Below are 27,551 nucleotides of genomic sequence, written 5' to 3' on the forward strand. Positions count from 1 at the left end.
AACTTCAAACTCCATTTTAACCATGTTAGATTCATCAAAAACACCCGTCCTTGGTTCTGGTGACTCACCCTGCCCTCCTAATGCGTGAGGGGGCCATGTTTTTACGAGTTTTTTTTTCATTTATTTTATTATTTTTTTTTATTGTATTTGATTTTTTTCATTTTCCAAACAAAATATTAAAAATAAGTGAAAAAAGTTATTGAAAAAAAAACACGGCCCCCTCGCGTATTAGGGGGGCGGTATGAGTCACCAGAACCAAGGACGGGTGTTTTTGATGAATCTAACATATTAAGAATGGAGTTTGAATTTACAATGGGTTTGTATAGGAAGGGGGCGTGTCTGATAAAATGAATATCTAATATCTAAATATTGAATCAAGCAACTTTAAAACTGTCTGCGGGGCTCACAAAAGCCTGAGTAGACGATAAAATCACCAAAAGTTTTTTTGAAAGTGAAATATCCCTTTAAGTAAACATTCTGAGTACTTTTTCCACCACTGCACATTACCAGCTGTATAGACAGCATCTGGAGTTTTCATAGGACATGGACATAACAGAATAACCGAAATAAACCCCAAACAATAAATCAACAAAAATAATAGGCAAATGAATATACAAATGATCTGGCCGTCAAGCCACTGTTTGTAGACCCAGGTAACAGAGGAATGGAAGACAACATCGCAATGCCCGTGGCCGCAGGGCCCACATACTGTAGTAGAGACACACTTCTCTGCGTGGTCAAGTTACACACACACACACACACACAGTGGTGTAAAGTAAAATTTTGAGGTATTTATACTTGGAGTATTTAAAATGTTCAGTACTTTTACTTCCACTCCACTACATCTCAGAGGCAAATATCGTACTTTTACTCCACTACAATTATTTGACAGCTTTAGTTACTTTGCAAATTCAGATTATTATCACAAAACATACATTAATCACTTCAGCCCTTTGGACCATTTGCCGATCTACAAGCTTGTAGATCGGCTATTTTCAAAATAAAATTATACATTTTGAACTGGGACGTTCTACATAATGGGTACTTTTACTTTGGTACTTTAAGTATATTTTGTTACCAATACTTTTGTACTTTTACCTCCCTACTCCATTGAAAGATTTAGATCCTGGTTTATAGTCGGACACCTACTGGTTGACAAGTAGTACTGCCTTTAGCTCATAACCACAACATTCCCTGGCCAAGCAGTGATTCCATTTTGAATGAGTGATAAACATTTGCACCGTCATTGAGGAGATCTGGGTTCAAATCCTGGGTAGGACATGTGGTTTATGCATTGCAGCTTTAAACTAAGGTCCTTCCTCAATGTGGTCATTAAAGATTCCATGGAACTTATCATAAAGAGGAGGGGGTTCCCTGATGTCCTGGTAAAAGTTAGCAACATCAACATTATTATTATTATTATTATTATTATTATTATTATTATTATGGTGCAACCTCACCACTAGTCAGTAAGAACTTTGTAAAGCAGTGTTCTCATACTGTGTATTTATTGGATTGCCAATCATGATTATAAAGACCATATGGAAAAGAGAGGCATTTGTCTAGTCAATCAAGCTTAAAATGGTGATATAATAACTTCACTTCTTTCTAATATTGCTTGTGTTTGTTTTTAGTTCAAGTCATTTGACGTGTTTGTCGTGTTGAGTTTGTCGTGTTTGTCGTGTTGAGCACAACACAAACCACAACAGCACACCTTATGTGCTGCTGTGGTTTTGATGATATGTATAAACATCCTGTCATGACTTCCTGTTTTCTTACATCTGGTTTTTGTTCCACTTCAAGCTAAAACCTCTTCTAAAAAGATAAAGTTTTTACATAATTGTTATCTATTTTACATAATTGTCATTGTCATAGTATATGATAGATTGAGGGATAGATATCAATTATAATTATTCCTTGTACGTGAAATGACTAAAATCTATATTCATACATATACATCTAAATGTGTGCACATTATGTTCACAATAGCTTAGGCCTATAATGAATAATAATGATGAATATCTCCACCATTACAGACGTAGAAGACATTAGAAATAGAGGGGTCAATGACAACTTTAAAGAGTTCTATATATTTTGACACGTGCATGCACACGTGTAAGTAAATGTTCTGTATAGCTTCCTTCCTTGTTTCCATTCTCACACCTAACAATGAAAACTGCTGATATTTAACACATTATTACGAAAGTCAACACATCTCAATATGGTTACTTTTGTATTTACAGACATCAATATAATTAATCTAGTATTTGGAGAAGCCAATTGTTTTACCCCTTTTTCTCCGAAATGTAGTTTGTGTGTGTGTGTGTGTGTGTGTGTGTGTGTGTGTGTGTGTGTGTGTGTGTGTGTGTGTGTGTGTGTGTGTGTGTGTGTGTGTGTGTCACTGTGTGACAGGCAATACTGTGCTGAACTATCACCATCAACACTTCTGATTGGTTGGCTACACAGCTACCTCCATGATGACGTCATTGATGTCTCTTGTCTTCCTCGCATTGGCTGCAGCAGAGAGAGAGAGAGAGAGAGAGAGAGAGAGAGAGAGAGAGAGAGAGAGAGAGGGGATGAATTCATAGTAATAAGAAAGTTGTTATGACAATAACAAACTAATGAATTAATTAAATAATTAATAATAATAATAATAAAACGCTATTTTGTCTGTTTTGGTAGCCGAACCTTTTCTACTAATAAACATTTCAAAATGAACATGAACAGATAATTAACTAAACCAATTCTAAATGTAGGCTACACAATTGCAACTTATTCTTACTAAGAGTAGAAGCATGATGACGAGTAGTAGACCAGTGGTCATGTATCCTTCAACTTCAATTTATCTTCTATTTATTGTGTGAAAAAAGCTAACATGTGTGTGGCACAAATTATCATTTATATTTATTTAGCTTCTGAATCAGAGTCACTGTATTCACCAAGTATGTTTGCTCATAGGATTATAAACACAAGATTTTAAAGATTATAACAGGTAGAGATCGTATGGTAATGGTCGGAGGGACATGGCCCCTGTACATTTACCTCTAATCCTATCGGTATGCAAGGACCATTATGATGGAAACAGGCTAAGGTGTGTGTTTGTATAACATGTTTGTTTCACCTCTAGCTCTGGCTCTCACTATGGAGATGTAGAGGAAGGTTGAAGCCACGTAAGGAATGAGCACCAGTAGCTTAATGATCAGAGACATGAGGGAGGGTGCTGCAGCCTCAGAGGTTGAAGGGGTGGTGGAAGAAGAATCTATAAAGAGAACAATGGCTGTCAGTATCCAAACACTGGTTCATCGGGCGGCAGTGGCTCAGGGATAGAGTGGCCGGTAGAGCGGCCGGATGGGAACCGCAAGCTTTCCAGTTCGATCCTGGGCTCCCCCAGAGTTAGTGTCAAAGTGTCCTTGAGCAAGACTTGGTGCCTTGCATGGTTTCCTCTACCATCGGTGTATGAATGTGTGTGAGAAATGAGAATGGGTGAATGTAATGCACAATCTATGCAAGCGCTTTGGATAAAAGCGCCATATCAATGCACCATTTACCCTTCATGTTAATTAATAATAATAATTGGTCAAATATTTTTTTTAATAAAGGCTGAAGACTCACCTCTCACATGTATCCAGCTCTTTGGTGACTCTCCAAGGTCAGAGATGTGACACTTGTAGAATCCTTCATCAGACTTGGAGACATGGTGGATGGTCATCTGTCCTGTAGACCCAGTCCTGATGAGGGATCCATCTTTATAGAAATCAGCTGGGAGGTCAGAGGTCGGTTTACCAGTTGTCTTGGACAAGCAGCGGAGTGTAGCATTATCTCCTTCCATCACAGGAAGCACAGGACTCTCCAGGATCACATCTCCATCTAGAACCAACAGCAGGTTGAGTTATGAACATCTAGAATCATGTCTGTCTACCCACTACAATATATCAATTATATTTATGTAATTATATTGATTGTACCAGAGATGGCAATGTTGATGGACTGGCTGCATTCTGCTGACTTGGACTGACACCAATAAAGTCCACTGTCCCAACGATACAGGATCTCTATGACACAGGATGATCCTACACAGAATCACAATGAAAAGAAAGAGGGAATTCAGTTCAAACCCATCCATCCATCCATCCATCCGTCCATCCGTCCATCCATCCATCCATCCATCCATCCATCCATCCATCCATCTATCTATCTACATACCGTTGCTGGTTCCCCATTCATTGCTGCATATTCCAGTCACCTTCCCACTTGTCTCTCTTTTCACAGACCACCCCACCATAGAGTTGTCTTCTTCCTCACAGCTCAGTGAGACGGACTCACGTTGAAAGAACTGAGATCTTTCAGGATTGACCCTCAGAGACACTGGACGAAGGGAGCAAAGAAAGAAAGAAAGAAAGAAAGAAAGAAAGAAAGAAAGAAAGAAAGAAAGAAAAAGAAAGACAGAGAAAGAAAGAAATTATCTGAGCTGCTTTTTTATGTTTTCTTTTTTATGTGGAGATCACAACAGTGGAAGAAGTACTCATATTTTGGACATAAGTAAAATTATTAATGCAAAACAATTATAATCCTGCATCTTACCTAAGTCAAAGTATAAAAGTATTACAATAAACTAGAAAAGTGTGCTCCTCGGAGCACAGGTCTCCGCCAGGCCGGGTTTCCTACCCAGGGCCCGCAAACACATCTTGATCACATAACCTCAGAGATAATGTGCACTGGTTTGTGTGAGCGTTGGACAACATCTGTAGGAGTAGTAGAAAAAAAGAGTATGCATGCACAGTTTCATGCCGATCGGTCGAACTACAATTGTCCGGAACCATAAATCAGATCTGACAATCCATCAGACATGGACGCTCCACGTCACATTGCACGTTGACGAGGATGTGATGATTTACAATTCTGTGCCTATGGTGTGCAACACGAATGTCGCTGAGTCAGCTGAAGTCGATTTCGCACCGCTCACCATGGCTACTCGCTACCTAAAGGCTTTCTCGGGGATGCTTTAGGGGGCTCAATTCCACACGGCACGAGTGCCTTGTGGCACTTTAACATTCCAGTTTGGGTGGGACTATGAGGACCGTTGACGTGACGGGGGCTCCCATGGGCAGACCTCCCCAAAGCAGTGGGTGTAGGTTTGTTAGCGGTTGTTCTTACTTCTTTTCTAGCAACTACATTGTATTTAGAAGTCCCTAGACGTATTGGGAGGAAGAGATCTGAACTGGATGGTCGGAACACTTCTCTAAACAATCAGACGGCTTCTCTCACACTACCCATAATGCATTGCATTGAAGTTGTCTCACCATCTGGGCCACCAGCTGGTCCAGAGCAGTCAAAAACTGTGGAGAGAGAGAGAGAGAGAGAGAGAGAGAGAGAGAGAGAGAGAGAGAGAGAGAGAGACAGAGAGAGAGAGACACAGAGAGACACAGAGAGAGAGAGAGACACACAGAGAGAGAGAGAGCGAGAGGGGGGGGGGGGGTTAAAGTATAGCACCACATTTTTTTGATAATGGTCAAATAATCTCACAAAGACTCCAGACTCACTTTTCATATCCATCCGGCTCTCTGGTGACTTTCCAAGGTCAGAGATGTGACACTTGTAGGATCCTTCATCAGACTTGGAGACATTGTGGATGGTCATCTGTCCTGTAGACCCAGTCCTGATGAGGGATCCATCTTTATAGAAATCAGCTGGGAGGTCAGAGGATGGTTTAGCAGTTGTCTTGTCTTTGGGCAGGCAGCGGAGTGTGACATCACTTCCCTCTGTCACAGGAAGTACAGGACTCTCCAAGATCACATCTCCATCTAGAACCAACAGCAGGTTAATAATAATAATAATAATAATACTGATCATAGGCCATTGTATCAGTAACAGACTGAACCACCTGTCATTGGTGCTAACAAAATGAATTATAAAAAGTGTAGGAGGTGGCGGAGGTAGGTATAAAGCTGGTGGCTATCATGGCTATCCACTCCCTCGCCTGCAGGAGGAAATATTGAGGCAGCTGAGTACCTGTCACATACACAGATTCACCTCCCACAACAGAGAACCGATGGTCTCAGTCAGTCCTTTGTGCCAGAAGCCTTTTTATCTGGCTGGCTATTTCTCTTATCTGCAGTTTATCGGTTTTGTGTTATTATTATGACTGCTGTAATTGCCAAGGCGACTGAATTTAACTATAATAAAAATAAGCAATTATGTATATTGATTGTACCAGAGATTGTAATGTTGATGGACCGGCTGGGTTCTCCTGACTCAGATTCACACCAATAAAGTCCACTGTCCCAATGATACAGAGTTTCCAGGGTGCAGGACACTCCTACATAGAATCACAATGAAAAGAAAGAGACATTTCAGTTAAAAGCCATCAATCTATCTATCTATCTATCTATCTATCTATCTATCTATCTATCTATCTATCTATCTATCTATCTATCTGTCTATCTGTCTATCTGTCTATCTATCTATCTATCTACACACCCGCCCTATATAGATAGATAGATAGATAGATGGATGGATGGATGGATGGATGGATGGATGGATGGATGGATGGATGGATGGATGGATGGATAGATGGATAGATAGATAAGTAGATAACCACAGTGAACACATTGTAATGGCAGTCTGCATTAGCAGGTCACTAAAGTGATGCCAGTGAAAGTCACAGTAGTCTAAAAGCAAAAAGCTTCAGAGTCATAAGTGTGAGCATGAGTAATTAATGCAGTACATACCTTCAGTGGTTTTGGTTCCCCATTCATTGTTGCAGGTTCCATTCACACTGTCACTGGTATGTCTTTTCACAGACCACCCCTTAATATGCTTCCCTTCTTCCTCACAGCTCAGTGAGATGGTCTCACGTGGAAAGAACTGTGATCTGTCAGGATGGACTCTGAGAGACACTGGAAGAAGACAGAGCAAGAGAGCGAGAGAGAGAGAGAGAGAGAGAGAGAGAGAGAGAGAGAGAGAGAGAGAGAGAGAGAGAGAGAGAGAGAGAGAGAGACTTCAAACAACATTAACAGAACAACATCAGTCTGCCAACTGACTGACTAACGTTATGTAGTTTGTGGAAATATGTTGAGGATGTATACAGAGTTGCTAGTGTGCTAGCAACTACATTGTTTTTATAAGCCCAGGGCCAGACCAAGGCCATGGCCATCATTGCCCCTCAGTTTGGCCTTGTGCCCCTCAAAAAAATGTCATGCCCTGAGGCCAAAGTGGCCTTATAATGCCCCAACTGACTGTACCACTTTCTCCTCTGTCTCTTTCTTATCAATATGTAGACACCAGTGTCTCTCTCTTGTCAATATGCAGACACCAGTGTCTCTTTCTTGTCATGTAGATACCAGTGTCTCTTTCTTGTCATGTAGACACCAGTGTCTCTTTCTTGTCACGTAGATACCAGTGTCTCTTTCTTGTCATGTAGACACCAGTGTCTTTTGTTGAGATTCTGAATTCTCAACTCCCCTGAGTCCCCATCTTTAAAACAATCCAGTAACTTTGATTGGTCAGATGTATGGATCAGATTGTAAATACTATAATTAATTTAGTTCACTGCAGGTAGTCTACATACCGTATTACATTTAAAATCCTTAACATGTATGTATGTATGTATGTATGTATGTATGTATGTATGTATGTATGTATGTATGTATGTATGCATTCATTTGTTTATTTTGTGTATATTACATTGGTTATTATATTAATTAATCTAGAACACAAGCATCCTTGTTTTAACTGATGGCCTGCATGCCCTGACATTTGGTCACCAATGTGTCAAGTGGCCTTGCGCCTAAAATGACAAAATTCCAGGCCTGCCCCAGACGTATTGGTAGGGGAAGATTTGAATGAACATTTAATGTGTATTATTAACAGGATGGTTGGAAAACATCTCTAAACAATTGTTTGTCTCACACTACCCATAATGCAATGCATTCAAGTTGTAGTTGTCTCACCCTTTGAATGAGCAGGTCCACAGCAGGCGAGGAGATAGACCACTGTGAGAGAGAGAGAGAGAGAGAGAGAGAGAGAGAGAGAGAGAGAGAGAGAGAGAGAGAGAGAGAGAGAGAGAAGCCAGCATTTTACCTCGTCATTCGTCAATAATGTCTCTGAATGTTTCAAAGTTGCCTTTTTTTTGGCCCAAAATCTTAGAAAATATTGTGTCTAATCAGCTGATCTCTTTTTTGCATTTTAACAGTATTTTTGAGGATTTCCAAGTCTGCTTTCCGTGCTTTTCAAAGTACTGTAGAGTGACCATATTCTGAATTCCCAAAAAGAGTACAACCCATGCACGCGCGCGCCACTGGCGGAACAAGTCAATACCGGACTGGGACCCCCCCCCCAAAAAATAGAAGATTGCTCCGTTGGAAATCACGCTGGGGACAGCGCTTCAGGCTACGATATACACTGGTGCGATATAATAGCCCATCAAAGTTTGACGTTACATTGCTTTAAAACAAACAAACACATCCCCGCAACTGCAGGTCTAACAAGCCTCGGCTACTGCTTTTTCTCTCACACAAACTGTATTCTACCTGTTAATGTGGCTGCCTGGCCCATGAAGATAACGTTAGTTGAATGGATTAATCACTGTAACGTCAGGCTCATAGGTTACAACAAGTGGAGGATGAGAGCAAAAAAATATATCTGCACCTCATTTGAATCAGACATCACTTGTTTTTTTCTGTCTTCACGTTTTCATCAAAAAGAAATATAGCCAGTGAGCGATTCCGTTTAGGATTAGATTGATATCCTACATCTTTGACAACACTGACCGTGCAGCCAGAGGTACCCATTCACACACTGTTGACAAATGATTGATGATGACGATTGAACGCAAAATACATTTGGAGTCAATGGAGGTAAATTGGAAAATGTGCATAGGCCCTCCACCTAATGTTGATAGTTTAGGGGGTAAATGATGATAATGCTTTAAATGGGCCCGCTGCCTGCTGCTCCACATGCTGAGAGGATGGGCTCACAAAGTGCGACCAAGTAAAGGTCTGTGTGATCGTGATCTGACGGCTGGACCCTTGAGTCCCGGGCCGGGGAGCGGCTGTACCTCCAAACCCCCCTGACGCTCCGCTCCTGACACTCCGCCCCTGGTGCGTGCAGCGTGCGTGCATGCGTCCCCCAACTTTTTTGGGGGGTTAGGGTTACCTTAATTGGGTACAACAAATTTACTCCATGAAGTGTACAGTAGATGTCCGAGGTTTTTTCAATGGATGACAGGCAGTGCGATGTACGTGCTGTCCAGTGTGTGTGTGTGTGTGTGTGTGTGTGTGTGTGTGTGTGTGTGTGTGTGTGTCTCGTTGCTGTCAGCTGCACACGTCAACAGTGTTGCCAAGTCTCGTGAGAGAAATAAGGAAACATACCTCCAAAAACAAGCCAGAAAAACAAGCCAAATCTTGTCCAGAAGTTGCGATAAATAAGCAAACATGACAACACTACACAGATACAGTACACGCTACCCAAGCTCTTAAAACCCCGGACATTTGAAGGATTTTATAAAACCCCCCGGACAACAACCGCACAACATCAATTTCCACTATTATGCAGGTAATTCTCAATTGTACATTCCGCTCAAACATGACGATTCAGGCAATATGTCCCGGACCCTCGCATCATGTCTCTCAGACATTAAGTGCTAGATGTCCCAGAACTTCCTCCAGCTAAAGGAGGCAAAATCTGAGATCCTTCTATTTGGCCCCCCAAATTACACCCTCTCTATCCAGTCAAAGCTTCGCAGCTTGTCAAACAATGTATAGGGTACAGCTCATAATCTAGATGTGTGGCTCGACTCTGACCTGTCATTTGTTGGGTAATGTGACAAAAGTAGTACAGTCTTGCTTTTTCAAATATTGCAAAAATTAAGTAATTCCTTTCATTTCCAGACATTGAAAAGCTAATTCCTGCGATCATTTCCTCACACCTAGATTACTGCAACTCCTTGTATTCTGGGCTCAGTAAAAAGGCTAACTCCTGTGTCCTGTCTCCAACTTGTGCATAATTTGGCAGCTAGATTATTGACCAAATCTATATTACACCTGTCCTGGCCTCCCTTCACTGGCTGCCAGTGAGTTTCAGAATTCATTTTAAGATTTTACTGACGACTTAAAGCCTTGCAAGGCCCAGCTCCAGGGCTCAGTGCTTGGCCCCCTCCCGTTTATTCTGTACCTCGGACAAATCCTCCGTCACCACGGCCTCAGTTTCCACTGCTACGCGGACTACACACAGCTCTATCTCCCCTCCAAAACCATCACTGCCACCACCATCTCCACCCTCACCTCCTGTTTGACTGACATAAAGTCCTGCATGCAAAAAAACTTCCTTAAACTCAACTGCAATAAATCAGAAATTCTCATCATCGGACCAGATGCCCTCACCCGCCCCACTCATAACTTCTCCCTCAATATCGACGGCTGCACTGTCACCCCCTCCACCAAAGTCCGAAACCTTGGGGTCATCCTGGATCCCACCCTCTCCTTCCAATCCCACGTCAATCACATCACAAAAACAGCCTTCTACCACCTCAGAAATATCGCCCGCCTCCGTCCCACTCTATCCCAAACTGCTGCAGAAACACTCATCCACGCATTCATCACTTCCAGACTCGACTACTGCAATAGTCTCCTCTACGGTGCCACTGCAAAAACTATCAAAAAACTTCAATATGTCCAAAACTCTGCTGCCCGCCTCCTCACCAGAACCAGATCCAGAGATCACATCACCCCAGTACTCCATGACCTTCATTGGCTCCCAGTAAAACATAGAATTGATTTCAAAATACTCATCACCACCTAAAAAGCCCTCAATAACCTGGCCCCGCTACCTCTCTGACCTCCTCCAACGCCACTCACCCTCCCGCTCCCTCAGGTCTGGCGACGCAAACCTCCTGGACTTCCCCAAAAAAATAAAAAAACGCACCTGGGGTGACAGGGCATTTTCAGTTGCGGCCCCCACCCTTTGGAATCCACTCCCACCCCACATCAAAGCTGCCCCCACTCTTGCCGTATTCAAAGCCTCCCTCAAAACCCACCTCTTTAGACTCGCTTTCCCTGCCCAGACCTAACCAAACCTCACTTTCGTCCTCTAAGACAAGTCTTAGCCTTTTGTTTTAACCTTTCAATGTTTTCTTTTGTTTTCTTTTCTACTAATAAAATTGTTTTTAAGCTGTTTTGTAAAGCGACTTCGGGTACTAGAAAAGCGCTATATAAGTCTGATGTATTATTATTATTATTATTATTATAAGCTCCCAGTTACATTTTAGATTTGCTGGTCCCGTATGAGCCTGTGTGTTTTAGATAATGGTCCCATATGAGCCTGTGCACAATGATGTTAATAATGACATTTGTGCAAAGGAGAGTGTTAGTGAAAAGAGCAAGTATTCCCTCTTAAAGTCAACTAAAATAAGATTGAAATAAAGTACTCACATGCTAGTATATATGTTGATGCCAATTTCATCTTGACAAACTGATCGACTGACTGAAAGTGACTGAGTCAGAGCTATATGGTTTGACATATACCCTTCTGCATCTTGTTGGCTGAAGTTCTCATTTCCCCTTTGGTTAGATGCTTAGCCACACGCACCCACGCACACACACACACACGCACGCGCACACACACACACACACACACACACACACACACACACACACACACACACACACACACACACACAACTACAGCAGACTACTGTGTACCTTTCTTCTTGATGTAAATCACTGTTTACAGTATAGTATTACAGCACATCCTATATTAAAACCTATTGTTTGATGGATGTCACTGAAAAGCTACTAATGTGTGTAAGTCACGTGCACAACCTGGCTGAAGGTGTGTGTGTGTGTGTGTGTGTGTGTGCGCGCGCGCGCGTGTGTGTGTGTGTGTGAGACATTTGAACTTGAATGATACAGACAACAACAATAATAATACTTAGATTATTAAATTATTCCTTCTCCTTACATCCTCAGCCCCAACATGAACACGTATAAGATCATGACATGAACAGACAACCAGTTATTAATGATATTGTAAATAAGCTACAGTATTCCGTTTGTGAATATGATCAATCAGCAGAGCCACAGTGACCTCTACTGGCGTACCTTTTAATAGGCAATATGTTTACGTGTACAAATCCATGGATGAAATCGAAAGTAAACTGTCATCTTGTTTTTTGGGATTAACAGGCGAAGGAGCAGGGAATCATGGCGGTTCACTCGGTTTCATGTTTTTCCTTCCTAGTCAGTGTTTGTACTGTTAAACCATCCATGTGGATTTATTTCCACATTTTCCTGCTAATATGGATCAGCTGCTACAACACACCTGTGACAGGTAACGTAAAATTATAGCCAGCGGTGGGGGGGGGGGGGTGGGGACTGGGAGGGGGTATTTTTAATGACGTAATGGAGTGGTGTAAAGTAGCTAAGTAGGGGAGAGTGGGGTAATGCGAGACATTTTTTACATTTTCTCCCCTCTAGGTGAGCTAAAATGATATATCAGTAAAATGTTCACATTTCCCATACATTTGGGATGTTTCCTAACAATGGAAATTATCAGAATGTATTCAAGACAAAGGGCAGTGAAAATATGATTGTTTAAAAAAAAGTTTTTTGGTGTCTCACTTTACCCCAGGTCTGGGGTAAACCGAGACAAACCAGAAAAATCAATGGGGTAAACTGATCCACTTACTTTTTTCAGTTTAAAACTACCATAAAAACACATGTTCTAACAGTTAGAATACCGACAGCTAGCTTGACAACCACACATTCCAGAACTAATGTCAGACTAGTAACAGAATCATGGCAATTGGTCATTAAGCACATTTTGCTCTACACAATTGGAAGGTGTCTCACTTTACCCCAACCGAGACAAACCAGTTTTAACCAATCAAACCAATATTAGATTATCAAACCAATTGGATTATCAAACCAATATTAGATTAAACTATGTTTAAGTACTAAACTTAACTTTGAGACAGTTTCCCACTGTACCCCAAGCCATTTGTCTCACTTTACCCCACAGCCACATTTTGGTGAAAAGGACCACTTTTAGCAATTCTGGCTAATCTTCAATTAGCATTAATCACATGGATGTATAGGTTTGTAGTTCATCAACATGCATGACATACGTTTTTCTACCTGAATCAATTTTCTTTGACACAACAGCTGATTATGTTGACAGCCCAAAAAAATACTTTTACATGCAAAAAACATATTTTAGTGAAAAAAACATGCTTACTACAGCACAATGAGGTCCTCTCCTCCATGGTAAGTGGGAAATGGGAGGGGCTTCAAAATCTAATGGTCATATGACCACATAGGTGTTGTGGTCAGGTGATAAGGGGGGTGTCTCACTTTACCCTGTGTCTCACATTACCTCACTCTCCATCTACTCAAGTACTGTAGCCTACTTATAAGTACAATTTTGAGGTACTTCTTACTTTACTGGAGTATTTCCAATGTTTGATACTTTTACTTCTTCTCAACTATATCTCAGAGGCAAATATTGTACTTTTACTCCACTATACGTATTTGAAAACTTGAATTACTAGTTACTTTGCAAATATAAATTATTGTCATTATAAAACATACACTAACCACTTTAGCCCTGTTTTAAATAGCCGATCCACAAGCTCACAGCAGCAACGCCTTGTGAGTTTGTAGATCTGCTATTTTCAAACATTTTAGTACTTTAACTTTTGGTACTTTAATTATATTTTGATACCAATACTTTTGTACTTTTACTCAAGTGACATTTTGAACACAGATTAATTTCTACATTGCAGTATTGATACCTTAGAAAAGGCCCTACTTTCTCCACCACTGGCGTCACGTACACGCGCCTGCACGCGCGCGACTGCACACATGCTCCGACCAGCTCTGGTCCAATAGCATGTTAGAAGGAGTTCTCCTTAACGAAGCCAAATTCCATTCCCCAAAGCTCGGTCACTCGCTCACTCTCCTCGCTTCCTCCACTCGCGCCTAAGCCCCGCCCCTGCGAGGAGCCGAGGATTATTTGCGAGGACGAGTGGTCGAGCGGTTTCCCTCAAAGGATCGGACTGCACTCAGCAGCGTAATTTCAAAGCGACTGCAAATTCCGCGATCACTTATGACATCTCACACAGCTGGACCAGAGCCGTGGATGAAAATATACATGCATAGAATAATATAATATGCAGCTATAGAATTATACAGAATATAAGAATAGACAATTCCTCAATGTGGACGGCCACATTGTTATCTTTATAGTTAACATTGCTGTGCAAGGCCATTTATTCCTGAAATAGTGAATGAAGCGCCAGTGATGAGTGATGAGCAAATTTACATTTATGAATTAAATCCTGACCTGTCCCTCTTTTTGCTCGTACAGCCCCCAGAACCCCAGTACAAAAATGTACTCCATGACGTGTAGATGTGTGTCAAAAAGGAAACGTCGCAGCCGAGGGGCGCGCAGAACGGTGGATGCATATTCTGAACCGATTCTTAAAATGTAAAATTCTCTATTAGCTGTGAAGGGTCTTCTTTCATGTGTATCACTCATGATTGTTTCACCATCAAACAATATTAAGCAAAAAGGAAATATCGGCGGGTCCTTCTTCTCCATCGCGGTGCTCGCGCACCTCTCGTCCTAAAACACCCTCGCCCCAGGTCTAATCCGGCGGTCTCGGTCCGTGAAAAAAAATGGGCCAGTGTGTTTTAGGACAAGTGTTCCGTTTTCCATCCGTTTCTTTTCTTTTTCTTCGTCCCAGAAGTTAACAATGTTAATATAATCTTTGTCACAGTCATTTATAGTAGTCCGTGCACTGCATTGAGGCATGCACGAAGAGAAACTATCTGCTTTTGAGACAGAATAAGTGTGCACAATATATTTTACAATATACAATTGTATGTATTATGCTTTATATCATATAACGCAATAAAGCCAGTGGCTTGTTGCGGTCTTTTCAGACACTGTGTGTGTGTGTGTGTGTGTGTGTGTGTGTGTGCAGGCATGCCGTCTTTTGTGCGTGGCCATGGGGGCTGTACTTGATCACCACTCGCCCTCCCCTCCCCCCCGCCTCCCCCCACCTCCCCCCACCCACCGCGATGCCGGCCATGCACGCGCGCGGAGCGCGCGCGATTTCTTTTGCTTAATTCATTCATTAAATGACCATAAAACAACACTCCACCCATCCTTCAGTGTGTCCCATCCTCAAATGTTTTACATAAGTAAAAGTATCAATGCAATGTAGAAATGTTAAAAAATGTAGAGTACTTTTACTTGGTTCTCTAGAGTACCAAGTAAAAGTACTCATTATACAAAATGTCCCATTTCAAGTTTTCAATGTATACAAATCTTTTGAAAATATTTATAAGCTCACAATGCCTCAAATGTGATTCGTGAGCATTGAGAGCTTGTAGATCTGCTATTTTCAAATAGCAATAATAATGAAGTGGTTACTGTTTGTTTTGTAATAATAATCAAAATCTACAAAGTAACTAGCAACTAAAGTTTTCAAATAATTGTAGTGGAGTAAAAGTACAATATTTGCCTCTGAGTATCTCATTTTAGTTATAGAGGGCCATTATAATTTATAAGGAAGGTAAAATTAACTTTACAGTAAAAGCAATCAAACTAAAATAATTATAAGAAACAAGAAACAAGAAGAATCAGGTTTATTGTCACATTAGGTTTAGCCTACACCAGTGGCGTTTGGTGGATTCTAACGTTGACCGGGCCAGAACCGGGCTAGGGGGGAGGAAACCGGTTTGATGGCTAAACTGGTTTCCTAATGGCCACTCATTAACAATTCGGCCGAATGCAAATGAGCCCCATTTGAAAACAAAGGCGACTTTCTGTGGTCGGCTACAACAGAATAGGATGAGGGGCTGCTAATGTTGATTTTTAGTTTTTTTCCCCTGGCGGAACTTGCCCCTACACAGGGGCAAGCTGGGTCTACAGACCGGGCCATGGCCTCGTTGGCCCCAATGATACGCGCCTGGCCTACACATCAAACTACAGAGCAGGTTTACAAGGGCTGATGGCTGGGTAGGGGTGTTAGATTCCTACATTTCTGGCTATTGTTCTATAGGTGTTAACGGCCGGCGCGTTGAATGCGTCTCTCTCGCGGCGGTCGCGGGCACCATTTGAAACTTCAGAGAGCTGCTTTGCACTATAGTCATGGAAATTAAATTGAGGGGCTCATCAGTTGAGCGTGGGGGCTGTGGACCCGAGGCCCCCACGTGATCGGCGCCCTTGTGTGTGTGTGTGTGTGTGTGTGTGTGTGTGTGTGTGTGTGAGATGCGCAACGAGTGAGCGGGGACGAAGGGGGGGGCGGCGGCCGGTGTTTTCGGCATGGTTTCGGGTTTCAAGCATTGTTTGTGTGGCCACATGTGGAGGAGGATCATGTATACGTCACGGGAGAAGGGAAAAAAAAACGTGAACACGTGATGCGGATGTCTGCCGCGGAGGAGCTGTTGAGAGCGGTCGAGCGTCAAGCCCCCAGAACCCAGTGGTTTCATTGAAGCCAAATGGACATGCTGGCCATTCATGGTACTGCAGCTTAGGGGCCTCAACATGAATGAGCGAAAACGGTTTCGACCAATGGGCTCGACTCACGAGCATGCGTACGAGCTTGCGCACGGGGCTGCGCACTTCTGTGACGCAAAACGCATCACAGAAGTGACGAATTGGGCCCATAATAGGCCGCGGCCACCACATTTAACAACCCGGAAGAAGGGGTGATTTAGGCCCATGCGCTGGGTGAGCAACTCAATGCAAGTGGATGGGAGGAGATTTTGGGTGCCCTCTCTATTATTTTTAACTCTATGTCGAGCGTACACTTGATGTACACTCGCTCAATGCGGAAGTGGAGAGCCTCCTCGCCTCCTCCACTCGACTCCACTCGCCTCCTCCAAGAAGCACATGAACAATTGGACCGCGACTACTTCCGGTTCGAAGTCGGAGTGAGCGAGTGGCCGAGATTTTCGGTATTGGAATTTGGCTTAAGGGACTTTTCGGGCGTTGCCCGCACACCCCCGGTAGCTCAGCCTCTCGTCTCTAGTAAAAAAATAAAAGATACACTTTAGCTACTGACCAAAACAAAGATGGTTTTAATATGTTGAAAGCCTACTTAGTGGGAACACTCTGAGCCCCCCACCTCACGTTTAAAACATTTTTGACCAGAAAAGAAAATATTCCACCGGATGGAAAAATGTTTAGTTACTCCAGTGCGCCCCCTACAGATCTACTCAATGGGAAATGTGGGCACCTGGAAGAGTGGGCACTTTGGGGGAGAAGAGTGGGCACCAGCAAGAGTGGGCACCGGGAAAACTGGGCACTAGGAAGAGTGGGCACTAAGGAAATATGGGCACCAGGAAGAGTGGGCACCTGAAGTCTTGGGATTTGTGTCCACAGAAAGTGTTTTACATGATGTGATGAAGAGTTTATTTTATTTAAATGAAATGAGCCACCATTATTGGTACGATGTTCTTTCCACACAAAACAATGGGAACTTGGAAAGCACGCCTTTAATGATGATAGTGTGCTCATTCACTGGTGACCATTAGCACTTTTGATCACAGCATTTGTATGCAAATACATTGAAAGAACTAGAAAAAGTGCTCCTTGGAGCACAGGTCTCCGCCAGGTCAGGTACGTTATTGTGGCCTCCTGGTGGCGCTATAATAGGCCAATGTGAAAAGGGTGGCATTTATTCTTAGGCCTTTCACAGCAATCGGACACTGCATTCATGATTTGTGGCATTTTGTTCCAAAAATGTGTTTTGCTGAATTAGACCTGCTGGTGGCGCTATAACAGGCCAATGTGAAATGGGTGGCATTTCTTCCTCGGCCTAGTGGGAATGTGCGTGTGAAATTCCACGGAAATTGCAAGCTGCGTTTGAGGCAGATTTGAGACATTTTGTTCAAAACAGACCAATCCTGCAAACTTTGGAAGCCAACCTTAGCCAATCAGGATGGAATATAGGAAATCGGACAGATCCGGGTTGATCACATGACTATAGAGATACTGTGTACCATTTTGCATGACGTTTGGATAAAATCTGAAGGAGTAATGTCAAAAAATGGGTTTTGCACAAATCGGCCTCCTGGTGGCGCTATAACAATCCCATGTGAAAAATGTGGGCCAGAGGTTCTGAATTGGTATCGAGGGAGTGTGTGTGCGCAGTTTCGCAGCAAGCGGGCCTATGGTGCCGGAGATTAGCTGGTAACACACGGACAGGACACACACACGGACGGACACACGGACGGACGGACAGGGGGTAAAACACTCGCCATGCCTTTCGGCCTGGCGGAGACAATAATAACACAACCATATAATGGAATAGTGTGTATCGTTTCTGTCAGGTCGAAACCTCATTATGACCAAAATGGTTACATTTCAGGAATAAAAAAATAGCAAAAGTAGCAGATCGACAAGCTCAAAACATGTCGCTTCGCACCGCACTTTGAGCTTGTAGATCTGCTACTCTTGATGCTTTTGTGTGACACCGTAATTCGGAACTTCTGCCCTGTAGTTTTAGGGCAGAATTTCCTCTTTTGTCAACAAAAGTGCTCTCAGGACTCTTTCAGGAGCCCTCATTCAGCCCCTTTTTGACTATGCTTGTATACCTCCTGGTACTCCACCATCTCAATGTCACTAAAGACTAAGCTTCAAACCTCCCAAAACAAACTGATTCGACTGCTTCTCGGCTTGGGGCCCATGATCCACCTTTTTCCCACAAATTTTGCTAGCCTAGCTCAGGGTAGAAGATCGGGTTAAGCAACAAACACAGGTCTCCGCCAGGTCAGGTAGGTTATTGTGGCCTCCTGGTGGCGCTATAATAGGCCAATGTGAAAAGGGTAGCATTGAGGGATTTTGTTCCAAAAATGTGTTTTGCTAAATTAGACCTGCTGGTGGCGCTATAAAGGCCAATGTGAATGTGAAAAGGGGGGCATTTCTTCCTCGGCCTAGTGGGAATCTGCATGCAAACTTTCACGGAAATTGCACACTGCATTCATGTTTTGAGGCATTTTGTTTAAAACTGACCAATCCTGCAAACTTTGGAAGCCACTGTAAGCCAAATAGGATGGAATATGAAATATCGGACAGATCCATCAGAATCACATCACTATGGAGATGCAGTGTACCAATTTGCGTGTTTTTTGGACAGAATCTGAAGGAATAATCTCCATAAATGTATTTTACATAAGTCGGCCTCATGGTGGCGCTGTAAAAAGCAGATGTGAAAAATGCAGTCCAATGTTTTTCCTTGGCCTCTAGGGAGTGTGCGTGCAAAGTTTCACGCAGATTGGTGCAGTTATAGTTAAAATGCAAATCGGCCAGTTATAGCGCCACCATGAGGCTGATTTGAAAATGTTCAAGTGGCATTTCTTCCTCGGCCTAGTGGGAATGTGCGTGTGCAATTTTATGGAAATGGCAAGCTGCGTTCATGATTGGAGGCAGTTTGTTCAAAACGGACCAATCCTGCAAACTTTGGAAGCCAACCTTAGCCAATGAGGATGCAATATGGGAAATCGGACAGATCCGGGTTGATCACATGACTATAGAGATACTGTGTACCGATTTGCATGACGTTTGGTTAAAAGCTGTAGGTGTAATGGGAAAAAATGGGTTTTGCACAAATCGGCCTCCTGGTGGCGCTATAACAGGCCCATGTGAAAAATGTGGGGCAGAGGTTCTGAATTGGCATCCAGGGAGTGGGTGTGCACAGTTTTGCAGCGACCGGGCCAACGGTGCCGGAGATTAGCTGGTAACACACAGACAGGACATACACACACACACACGGACGGAAGGACGGACGGAGGGTAAAACATACTCTCTCGCCATGCCTTTCGGCCTGGCGGAGACAATAAGCATGGATGGAACAACTACAAACTACTGACACCTTGTCTTTACATGCTGCTATGTGCTGATGTGTGAAGCCAATGCAAAGACGTCATGTCACACAAGTTTCCATGAACCATTGAACACATTCATGCACAAACACACACACACACACACACACACACACACACACACACACACACACACACACACACACACACACACACACACACACACTGTTTGTGTTTTCTGATTATTGGTTAGGTGAGCATGTACAGTAGCCTACATGATCAGAACAGTGGCGCGGGAAGGGGGGGGCTACGGGGGCTGCAGCCCCCCTGGTGATGGGAAGGGATTTTTTTTTTTTTTTTTTAATTTTTGATTTTTTAAATTTTTTTTTTTTTTTTTTGAAAAAAAAAAGTAAAAAAAAAAAAAAAGTATATATATAATCCACATATATATTAAAACAATAATGTATTTAACTTTTGTTTTGGGAATAAAATGAAAAAGGTGCTGCTTTAACTTTTACTAATCACGTCATAGTAAGGTGACCACGTGAATCACGTGGTCACCTTGATACTGGTACCGGGTCTTTCAAAGTTCAATACGGAAGGCGAAATGATAGTTACTGAGCTGACAGCCTCTGTCAGTGAACAACACCATGGCGAATCAACAGAAACGCATATCGGATTTTTTTTCACCTGGACAAAGTAGTTTAAAGAAAACTAAAAAAAGCAACAACACTGTTGCCACAACAGATTCTGATTCTGTTGTGTTGTCAGATTCAGATGAATCACAGCCAGGAGGAGGAACTTTAGCAGAGCCAGAGACTTCTACTAGGCCTACTACAGCAGACACCGTTTTGGGGCATAAACAACAAAACATTGAAAAAAATGTTGTTGTTGTGGGCACTTCTGAGCATGATAAGCCCTTTCAACCAAACATTAAGTTTCCTGGAAGAAAAATTGGCAAGGAGACATTTGAGAGAACATTTCAAAAAAGCTGGTATGACAAATGGCATTGGTTGCATTATATAGAAGAAACAGACTGTGTGCTTTGCTTCATTTGCAACCAAGCAGTGACAAAGGGATTATTGCATGACAACGGTGGTATTGGTGGCAGCAGTGCGTTCGCCAAGGGAGGATTTAACAACTGGAAAAAGGCAAGAGAAAAATTTGGTCATCACGAGAGGACAGATTTGCATTCCGATTCAATCCGTGCATTAGCTTTGCTCAAACAAACTCCTATCAATGCTTTGCTATCCGAAGTTGTAGCCAGAGAGCAACAGATTGCCAGGACAGTATTAGAACTTTTATTTAGATCCATTAAATACCTGGGTCGTCAGGGAATGCCACTCAGAGGGCACAGTCACCGTGATGGTGCACTTTGGCAAATGATGATAGAGAGAACACATGCTTTACCAAAAGCAAGAGAATGGCTTTTACGTAGAGACAATTGGATGTCAGACACGATACAAAATGAGATACTTGAAATGTTTGCACATATGATACAACGTGAGATTGCATCTGAGGCTCAGAAGTGTTCATTCTTTGGATTTACAGCTGATGGAACGACAGACATCAGTACAAGTGAGCAATTCTCCTGCTGTTTACAGTTTGTGGATTCAAGTTTGACAGCACACAACATGTTTCTCGGATTCTACAGTGCACCTGACTCGACAGCAGATACACTGTTTTCATTGATCAAAGACATCTTTCTACGTTTTAATTTGCCTTTTGAACGTGTGCAAGGATATTGTTTTGACGGTGCAGCTAACATGTCTGGGCGAATCAATGGTGTCCAAGCGAAACTCAAAATAGAGTGCCCAGGGTCCTTATATATTCATTGCAGTAACCATGCATTGGACCTTATTCTGCAGGAGGTCGCGAGGGAAGTGAGACTAATCGCTGATGCATTAAACTTTGTTCAAGGAGTTTCGGTTGTTATCCGAGAATCATCCAAACGCAAAGCTTTGTTTCAGTCTCTTTTTGGAACAGAAGAGGTGGTGTGCAATATGTTGGGGCTATGTCCTACTCGGTGGTGCGTTCGGACCAATGCCATCTCACGAGTTATCTCATCCTACTCAGTACTTCTCGAGACTCTAAAAGTGTTGGCGCAAGACAAGAAGGGAATGCGGGGTGACACTCGTGCCAAAGTGTCTGGACTGTACACACAGGCAAAGAAAGGATCTACGTATTTCGGCTTGGTGTGCTGTGAAGCTATTTTTGGACCTTCCGAGACAGTGGCCAGAACTCTCCAGAGCCCAAAGATCACTGCTGGTGCAGCCCTGGAATGCATTAAGGTCCTTGAGCAACAGATGCAACGACTGAGGGGCGACGATTCAGTAAATAATCTCATGGCCAAAGTTAACACCTGCGCAGCCCTTAACAACCTTGTGATGCCCAAACCCACGAGCTCCAGGACGAGCAAAACCCCTTCCCGTTTTCGCCACACCACTGAACCTGAAACTGTGGTGGAGTCAAGGCCAGGACATGGACAGTGGACACCTCACTTTTATGAAGCCCTGGACTTGATCAACTCCGAGATAAAACGAAGATTCGACCAAGAGGGGATGAAAGTAGCTGCCCAGAGAGAAGCCACCCTTATTGCTGCAGCCAATCTAAAATTTTCAGGACTGGATGAAGTTCAAATCCCTAAAGAGATTGATCGATCCCGCCTGGAGCGACAGCTGCACATGCTGGGAGATCTGACCAAGGAGAAAACGATACAATCTACCCAGGACGTTGCCGAATTTCTAGCCGCACTACACTCAGAGACAAGGCAAATGTTTAAAGAGACTGAGATGTTTGTGGAACTTTGTTTGTGCCTTCCTGTGTCAGCTGCCTCATCAGAAAGATCATTCTCCAGCTTAAGACGACTTAAAACCTGGCTGAGAAGCACCATGAGCCAGAAGAGGTTGACACATCTTGCTATGATGAATACGCACTGTGATATCCTGGACAAGTTGGACATACCATGCCTTGTTAAAACTTTCATCAGCAACACACCAGAACGAAAGGCTACGTTAGGTGCCGTGTGAATCAAGGTAAGATGGCTTTATTTTATGCTGTGCAGCTCATGTCTGCAGCCTGCATAATAGTTTTTTCTTTGTAACAATGCTGCAGTTGCTGCTGTGCATTTACTTGTCCAGTTAACCGACAGCATCTTTCCTTTTTTCTTCTCTCTCCTACACAGATGCAGCGAGTGTCTCTCTCTCTCTCTCTCTCTCTCTCTCTCTCGCTCTCGCTCTCGCTCTCTCCCCCTCCCTCCCAGATCTCTGCCTCTCCATTGAATATTATAATATATTATTGTATTGTACTACCCGAGCACTTTCCTGTCACTGTTTAACTGATTGTCTATGTATGCGCCGTCATGCAGCAGGACTGTTTTGTTGTTGTAATTGAATTATGGCAGATGGCCAGTGGCCATTTAATGTGTGCATTTAACTGCATTATGCTGCTTTGTAATGCGTAATTTACGCAGGACCTGTGTGTTTTAGTTTTTTCTTGTCATGATGCCACTGTAAAAATACAAGGAGCACTGGAGCAGGACGTGTTATTAGGCTGATTTTTTTCTTTGAAACATTGTCTGCCTCTGTGCAGTTTCAGTTTGTCTGTATGTAATAATAGCATACTCGTTTTTTTTGTAATGTGCCATCAGCGTGCCATCATTGTTTGCTTTTAAACTGCTTTTAGTTTAGCTCGAATGTTAGTTTCTGGCAATGTGTATTGTTAAAAAAAAAAAGGTTATTGGTTATGAAAGCAGTGACTATCCGACTGCATAAAAAAAATGCTGTTTTTGAAAGGAAATGTGTTTAAGAAATGTGTTAAAACCGAAATAAAATAAAGGAAAAAAAGTGCCAAAACCCACCCAAACCCGACCATTTTTAGACCCGAACCCGCAAAAAATCGCGCGCGCGCGAAGCCCGCGCGCACGGGACGCATGCACGCGCGCTGCGCGCGCGTGCATGCGTCAAGCATGTTCCCCCCGATGCTCAGCCCCCCTGGCTATTAAGTACTTCCCGCGCGCCTGGATCAGAACATGATAAACGTCTATTATTTTAATTGTGGCAAAAGCTGAAGCGGACTACCGTGTGACAGTACGGTGTGCGTACAAGATTTGCTTGGCTACAATATCTACTCGGGGTCCTCTGCTCCTGTGATTGACGTCACACAACGTCATGACGTGGCGACCACAACGTCATGACGTTGGAAAATCATGATGTGGTCATGATGTTGGTCTTTTGAAAAAATATCATTGGGCAGAATTGTTACTAGGTAGATTTGCTGAAACATTTATTATATTTTTGGGTGGTGCCAACCACCCCTATATCTGGCTTTGTCCGTGTGTCCGTGTGTCCGTATGTATGTATGTATGTATGTATGTATGTATGTATGTCCAATAAACAAACATTGATGACAACATCCTTACGGGGGTCAATACGGGGCTCATCAAAGGCACCACCCTCTTCACACAGGGTGTGATTTTTATATTATATTTTATATTATATTATAAATTGTATTATTATTATAATTAAATGATAATAATAATAAGGGTAATAATAATAATAATAATAAGGGTAATAATAATAATAATAAATAATATATAATTATATTTTACATTATTAATTGTATCCAGTATGCGTGGACCCCCGGACCGCCGTGGACTGCCGGCCGCCACAGGTGACCCCCGTGGACCCCCGGCCGGGGGTTGTCGCTCCCCGGGACAACTGCGGCCGAAACACTGAGGTATAAGAGAGAGAAATTAGAAAAATAAGTCTTTCAGCAAATCTACCTAATAAGAATTCTGCCCAATGATATTTTTTCAAAAGACCAACGTCATGATGTGGCAAGATTAGATATTGTAGCCCGAGCGAATCTGGTACCCACATCGGGAGTGCAGTCTCACCGGCAGTGCACCAGTGCACCTAGTGCCCACTCTTCCTAGTGCCCAGTTGTCCCAGTGCCAAGTCTTCCTGGTGCCCAGACTGCCCACTCTTCTCTAGTGCCCACTATTCTTCCCCCCAAAGTACGCACTCTTCCGGGTGCCCACTCTTCTTATTGCCCAGTTTTCCCGGTGCCCGCTGTTCCTGGTGCCGACTCTTTCCTAGTGCCCAGTCTTCTCAAAAAGATGGTGCCCAAGTTCCCCTAGTGCCCACCCTTCTTGTATTATGGCTAATGGGAAAATCATTTTCTTTTTGTCTTTTATGTTTTGTTTTGTTTTTCTTACGAAATTGAATGTGTAGCCTATCTGATGCTGAAAAGTTAAAGGTAGGCTAAGTGATATTTTTTGTTATTTTTGTTATTTTATTTATTTTTGTTAAAAAGGTTAAAATACTATATTCTGATAATAATCATTGCTACAGAGTGTTTGTTCGGTCACAGGGGTCTCTCCGGCTCTTTAGTAAACAGAATAAAGTACATGTTCAGGTAGGTGAGCATTTAAGCCAAACAGGAGAGAGCACTTTTTCTGTTTAATAGAGACAGACGGGAACTACAAATTTCACGCCCACTTTTGAGACAGCGCCGCCACCGCTACTCGAGGTCCGTTAGAGCGATGAACTGCAGCTGCCAATGCATTCCTTCTGAGAGGATATGAGAGTTAGCCTACTTTTAAAATGATTCTACATTAACTGGAGACGATATTGATTTAAATAAAAATATGTTTCCAAATGTAGGGAGTGTATTTGTCAGCATATCTTTTTGTTTTCTTAAGAGTTGATGTGTTTCACATTTAATTTGCCAATTTAATGGATTACCCATAATGTTAACACAGCAGAGGGTAGACGGCAGATGAAGACGCATTGTGAGCTTGTAGATCGGCTAGTTTCTATGTATATATGCTTATTTCTCTTGCAATCTGGCAACACTGCTGGTGATACAATGCCTGTACTTCTCCCCGCCCACTAAGGACACAGAACGGCTCTAACCTAGCCGATACAGTGGGACCTCATCTCGAAGCTATATAGCGGAGGGAGAGGTTCGTGCTAGTGTTGTGAATGAAACTGTTTGTGTAACGCAAATGATCAACCAAAGATGCTGAAGAATGAATGAATAAAATAATGAATAGTTTGTTTAGAAACAAGCTGTGACGGCCACGACCCCGCCATGTGTGTATCTCCATTTCTCCCCCGACCAGCGGATCCGAGGAGAGCTGAGAGCCCCCTCGGAGAGACAGAGAGCCATAGCGTTCTAACTATAGCGATTTTTACCATTTCAATAAATAAGCATAAACAAACTACTTCATATGAACAATGTTGGTATAACTAAGAACATATATTCTATATACCCATATTTACAAATAAAAGACAAATTATGTAGAGGTCACTTCCTCATTTTTCCTGGTCTGTTTGATGCGAGTGCGAGAGGACAGGCCAGCTCAGAGCAGCAGCAGAGCCACTGCAAATGTCAATCATTCTGTGATACGACCCGCCCCATTTTCAAACTGTTTTCAGAGAGTCCACGTGACGTACAGTATCATACATGATATTTTCGGGCCATGTCATAGTCCCTTTAACTAAAACACACACGCACACGCTGTATGAGAGAAAGAGAGAGATGGGCCGCTGCACTGGCACAGCTCTACATTCATATTTACCTTCCTGTTTGTTCCTTGTTTTAATGTTAACTACGGATAGAAATGAGCTACTAAATCCGGCATATTTACATTCATAATCATGTTTTGAATTCATTGATGTGCACTGTCCCTATCAAATGAACTAAGTCAAGTATATGATGCAATCTAATACAGTTCTTAACATTTGTTTAATGCAGACTTTCATTTTCCTTTAAATGCGGTTATCAATTTGATCGAAAACTCAAAAGTGTAAATGTAAACAGTGTGCAGTCAGTACACAGAATACAGCTAATGACATCAATACATTCAAAAGAAGACTGTTGAGTTCAATTTATACTCCATCGCATGAGGGTGTCCCTTGCCAAAATCTGCATGCTTACAAACAATGTGTTTTTTTTTGCTTGTAGATGTGTTCTTTTTTGGCAAGCAACACCATCATACTATACATTAGACTGGAATGCACTGTATAATGTTGTGTTGAGTGAATGAGTGTTTGTTGTAAATATACTTCAAGTAAACAACATACATCTAAATATAATGAAAAAAAATCACACCCAGTGTGAGTAAGCGGTGCCTACTCTGTTTGATGAGTGTGTGCTGTCATTCAGTTGGTACAAATCAATTTGATGTGTGGGCGCTGGCATTCAAACTGGTATTGAGGCGGTACTAAAAGAGTATTTGTAGTAGTATTATTTACTCATTTGAAGTACTACTGAGTATTTTTACTCAATTTAAGTCATCATAGGCATCCGTCCGTCAGTGATGACGATGGGTTGCGCCTGAGGGGTCAATTTCTCTTGCAGCGGCGACTGTGGCTGAACAGCCCCACTCTGGAGTGACAGTCTCTGTTGCAATTGTCGCAGACGAATGGGGAAGGGTCTGGTACTGGAGTGGGGGCTGCTTCAAGCAGTTTCCTCTTCTGCCTCTTCGCCTGCAGCAAGGAGATGTGCCTCTCCTCAGCAAGGCGAGTTCCTGAAGCGACAGTCCGCCTCCAAGCACCACGGTCTTTTGCAGCTTCCTCCCAGTTGTTGTGCTCAATGCCTGCCAGCTTCATATCACGTTTACAGACGTCCTTGAAGCGCAAGCGTGGGCGACCAAGAGGTCTGGAGCCTGTTGACAGCTCACCGTACAGGACAGCTCTGGGGAGCCGGCTGGGG

The 27,551-nt window shown here is 42.8% G+C and overlaps 2 protein-coding genes across 3 annotated transcripts in view; one reads left to right on the plus strand and one right to left on the minus strand.

Annotated features, from left to right (window-relative positions):
* Nucleotides 1–11,526, minus strand: part of LOC311035487 (Fc receptor-like protein 5) — a 157,930-nt gene extending 146,404 nt beyond the window's left edge. The window contains exons 1-11 of one of the 2 annotated variants that reach the window (XM_084043728.1): nt 11,427–11,526; nt 7,950–7,991; nt 6,729–6,896; nt 6,212–6,316; nt 5,541–5,801; nt 5,301–5,336; nt 4,204–4,365; nt 3,966–4,070; nt 3,613–3,867; nt 3,122–3,259; nt 256–2,514 (exon numbers count right to left, since the gene is read on the minus strand). In XM_084043728.1, the coding sequence (XP_083899854.1) occupies nt 2,459–2,514; nt 3,122–3,259; nt 3,613–3,867; nt 3,966–4,070; nt 4,204–4,365; nt 5,301–5,336; nt 5,541–5,801; nt 6,212–6,316; nt 6,729–6,896; nt 7,950–7,991; nt 11,427–11,457 (1,359 nt within the window). In that variant the 5' untranslated portion in view covers nt 11,458–11,526 and the 3' untranslated portion in view covers nt 256–2,458. Of the gene's footprint in view, nt 1–255; nt 2,515–3,121; nt 3,260–3,612; nt 3,868–3,965; nt 4,071–4,203; nt 4,366–5,300; nt 5,337–5,540; nt 5,802–6,211; nt 6,317–6,728; nt 6,897–7,949; nt 7,992–11,426 lie in introns of those variants that run through there. The other variant, XM_084043727.1, reaches the window with a different exon arrangement.
* A 658-nt stretch (nt 11,527–12,184) lies between these two features.
* Nucleotides 12,185–27,551, plus strand: part of LOC311035482 (uncharacterized protein) — an 87,771-nt gene continuing 72,404 nt past the window's right edge. The window contains exon 1 of the mRNA XM_084043720.1: nt 12,185–12,324. Within this exon, the coding sequence (XP_083899846.1) occupies nt 12,198–12,324 (127 nt within the window). The 5' untranslated portion in view covers nt 12,185–12,197. The remainder of the gene's footprint in view (nt 12,325–27,551) is intronic.

The sequence above is a fragment of the Gymnoscopelus microlampas genome, assembly GCF_963454915.1.
Source record: "Gymnoscopelus microlampas genome assembly, chromosome: 19".
Lineage (NCBI taxonomy): Eukaryota > Metazoa > Chordata > Actinopteri > Myctophiformes > Myctophidae > Gymnoscopelus > Gymnoscopelus microlampas.